This window comes from Antrostomus carolinensis, unplaced genomic scaffold (assembly GCF_000700745.2).
Source record: "Antrostomus carolinensis isolate BGI_N321 unplaced genomic scaffold, ASM70074v2 scaffold56011, whole genome shotgun sequence".
NCBI lineage: Eukaryota > Metazoa > Chordata > Aves > Caprimulgiformes > Caprimulgidae > Antrostomus > Antrostomus carolinensis.
Genome location: NW_010293167.1, coordinates 5458 through 8681, shown reverse-complemented (window position 1 = coordinate 8681; position 3224 = coordinate 5458). Strand labels below are relative to the sequence as shown.

At 43.5% G+C, this 3224-nt stretch overlaps 1 protein-coding gene across 1 annotated transcript in view; it reads right to left on the bottom strand.

Annotated features, from left to right (window-relative positions):
* Positions 1-201: 201 nt before the first annotated feature.
* Positions 202-3224, bottom strand: part of ODAD4 (outer dynein arm docking complex subunit 4) — a gene marked incomplete at both ends in the record, with an annotated part of 8151 nt that continues 5128 nt past the window's right edge. Inside the window, 5 exons of the mRNA XM_010177163.1 lie at positions 202-302; positions 488-684; positions 904-990; positions 1856-2063; positions 2976-3200. Coding sequence (XP_010175465.1) covers positions 202-302; positions 488-684; positions 904-990; positions 1856-2063; positions 2976-3200 — 818 coding nt within the window. The remainder of the gene's footprint in view (positions 303-487; positions 685-903; positions 991-1855; positions 2064-2975; positions 3201-3224) is intronic.

The following is a 3224-nucleotide window of genomic DNA, read 5'->3' as shown; positions in this document are numbered from 1 at the left end:
TTAAAAACTGGGGTTAAGTTTTCTGAGCCAGGAGGTTTCATAACTTTCTACATATAAACTGCTTCAGAGGCTGCATTTTCCCCTCTTAGCACACTAGCTGTGTAGTGATGTTTTCTCAGTTCCCAGCACACTAGACTATAGCTACAGATAATTTCCTGATGCTGCCCCAAGCTTCTCCCCTCTTTGCAACAACTCACTTACAAGAATGATGGCCTTCTGAGCAGCCTCATTGTGAATAAGCTTTGCCTTCTCAAGTGCTTCCTCAAAGTTCATGATTGCAGACCGGTAATCCTTTAATTTTACTGTAACAGACAAATGAAAAGATCTATTTTAACCCAAGATCAAGAGAACAACAATAGTTAATCAGGCAAGTCTCTGATGAGAGATTAGTTATTTTGTCTGTTAAATCACAGAGATGTTGTCACTACAAAGCTGAACAGACAGGCTGTCTCCATCCTTAGTGCAGAACTTGTACTAACGCCTTTACCTTGTGCTTGTGCCACCAGGACAGTAGCATGGAGTTGCCACTCAACATCTCCCTCTTCATCTGCTGACTGCAGGGACTTCTCGCCGTAATTTTGGGCTGCTTCAGCTTTATTCAGCTCGAGGTAACATCGGCCAATTTCATGGAACAGCCAGGTCTTCTCCAGGCTGGATTTTGTCATTGGAATCTTCTCCTCCCAACTTCAAGCAGAGAGTAAGAAAGACAAATGCTCACTGACCCTCACTAGGTGCAGTTGTAATTGCAACCACTGATTTGATAAACAAAGGGTTGCAGGTACTGTTGGCAGGAAAAATTTCACATCCCCCCTTGCTAGCAGGATGAATAAACAAACTGAAAAGACATCATCTACTTAATTAAAAATACAACCTCATGCCCTTTCTGTTGCTAATTTTACATACGTGTCAATAGCTTGCTGGAGTTTCCCGATTCTGGCATAAACTCTGCCAATGTTTTCAAGGGCTCTGGACACAGCATCTGGCAGGTTGCTGCATGGAAAAGAAAGAGAAATCACAGTAGCTGACATCATCTTGTTCCTGATACAGGCTGCGCCCTCTTCAGCCTTATGTGTTTCTTTGGTGCTCAACCTGACTTCAGGCGAAGCGTTGAGAATTAAGGGACCAATGTCAGACATCCATTTGAAAACGATGTACCTCATTCCTGCCTCCCTACTGCTAATTGTTAACTTTCTTTGGCATAATTGGGGAGTGGAGATCACCTGGAGAGAGGCAGAAATTTCTTAAACCAGTGTTAACTATAAAAAAGTGCTTTTTGAAAACAATAAACCATAAGTCAGTTACATTTTAAAAGTGCTCAGCAGTATCAGCAAAAACAAAACCAAAATCACTTCAGTTCAAGCAACTCTTCAGTGTTTTCTCATGTGCTTTGCCAAGCAGACTAAATGTGAAGTCTACATTTTGCTTCATTCTGTTTTAGCTGAAAGAGCTGCAGAATGTGTTCTGTATGAGCAGGTAAATGTAGCTCTGAAATAAATATTTCAAGCTTGCTATCATGATTTGAATGCAAATGATTTTAAGAAAAAACAGAGCAGAAAATGTGCAATTTAGATCTGACTTTCCTGAGAAGGAAATGGATACTGGAGGCTAAAGTGCTGAGAATGGGACTTGTGTTCTCTTGCTTTGCTTCAGCAGAGATTTTGATGTGCCACGTGATCACAGTCCTTTTAAAATCTGCTTGTCTCCTTATTTTTTTAAATAGTGGAGACAATAAGTCACTTAGAGACCATGACACGTGAGCAGAGTCTGAATGTGTTGCCTGGTTAAATCTCTAGGTGAGAATTCCAACATTACCTGATGCTAAAACATCTTAACAGAGGAACTTCTCAGCACTTACTTCTGCCTGGCAAGTTCCAGATGCATTTGATGGCTTTTCAGAGCTGCCTCCATCTGGCCCATCTCTAACTGAGCATTCCCAATGCAGCTGTGGAGGTTTCCAATCAGCTCATTCCTGTTGGGAACTTCATCATCTGACCACCCTTGTACTGTTTTTAGCACATGCTCAGCTTTCTTGCAGCTTTCTTCAGGGGAGCCACCAGTCAGTACTAGAGACAAAGAGGAAAGTTTAATGCTCATTGTGTGGATACTGGGGAAGCAATAAGTGCAGCTGTGTGAGCCTCAGACAAAGCTTGGGAAAGGTTAGAGCTCCTAACTCTTCATGCATCTCCTGCACTCCTCCCTCCAGGAAATCTGCCCCTGGGAGATGGTACTTCTGACCCTCCACCTGGGGAGGTGCTCATAGTTATTGCAGCAGGGCAGTTTGGTCCTGGAGAGGAAGTTCTAGCTACAGTACTTAGGTTTTTATCTCCCAAATTAGCCCCTTGCACTTTCCTGGTGAGCTCTGTTCACTGTGCTGGGCTGGGTATGGTGCTGCAGGAATTGCACTGCGGGGTGTTTCTGGCACTGCCTTCACTGAGCTGTTGTAGCTTCAAAGAACTGAACTGCAGTAATGACTGAATTCTTTTCCCTGGGTTGTAAAACATGTAGCACAGGAAAAGAGAAAGAGACCAGAAGTGGCTGAATCACCCCTTCCTTCCAGACCACTGTTTTTCAGCTGCTTCAGCTCTCTACAATGGTATTTTTGAACTATAGAAATGATTAACTCCAGTGGCCTGCAGACTCTCAATAAAACAACTCCTGATTACCAGACCAGCCAGAGGCATTTGCTAAGCATGCAGCAGTGGCCTCCCTGGCTTTGATGTCTTAAGTGGTGTCCTGAAAACCATTCAGCAAGGCCCCAAATACAGAAAAAGCTGAGAACAGAAATATGTTGGATTCTGTATCTAGGAAAATGTTGGGAAAGGTGAAGAATACAAAAGCAAACACTTCCCCAAACCTGCCTAATACAGTGTCTGTAAATACTTACACTGCTTCTGTTGTTCTGGTCTGTAATTACTATAGCAAATAATTACATGTGCTAATCATAACTTTCTTACTCTTGTAGGCAGGACACCTACACATGTCAATGTCCTCCATACTCTTCACAAGGTATCTGCCAACCTCAGCTGGTTTGCGTTTCTTGTCCCGGACACAGCTTTGCTGCCTGAGCTTCCGCTCTCTCACACGGGCGTAAATAGGCTTCTGCTGCTGCCAGAATTCACTGCGCCTGTCCAGGTAGGAAATGCCACCCAAAACCAGGTCAGCAACTTTGATCCCCTGCTTTGTGCTGCTCTCCATCAAATCTAGAAAGAAGATGGTAGAACCCA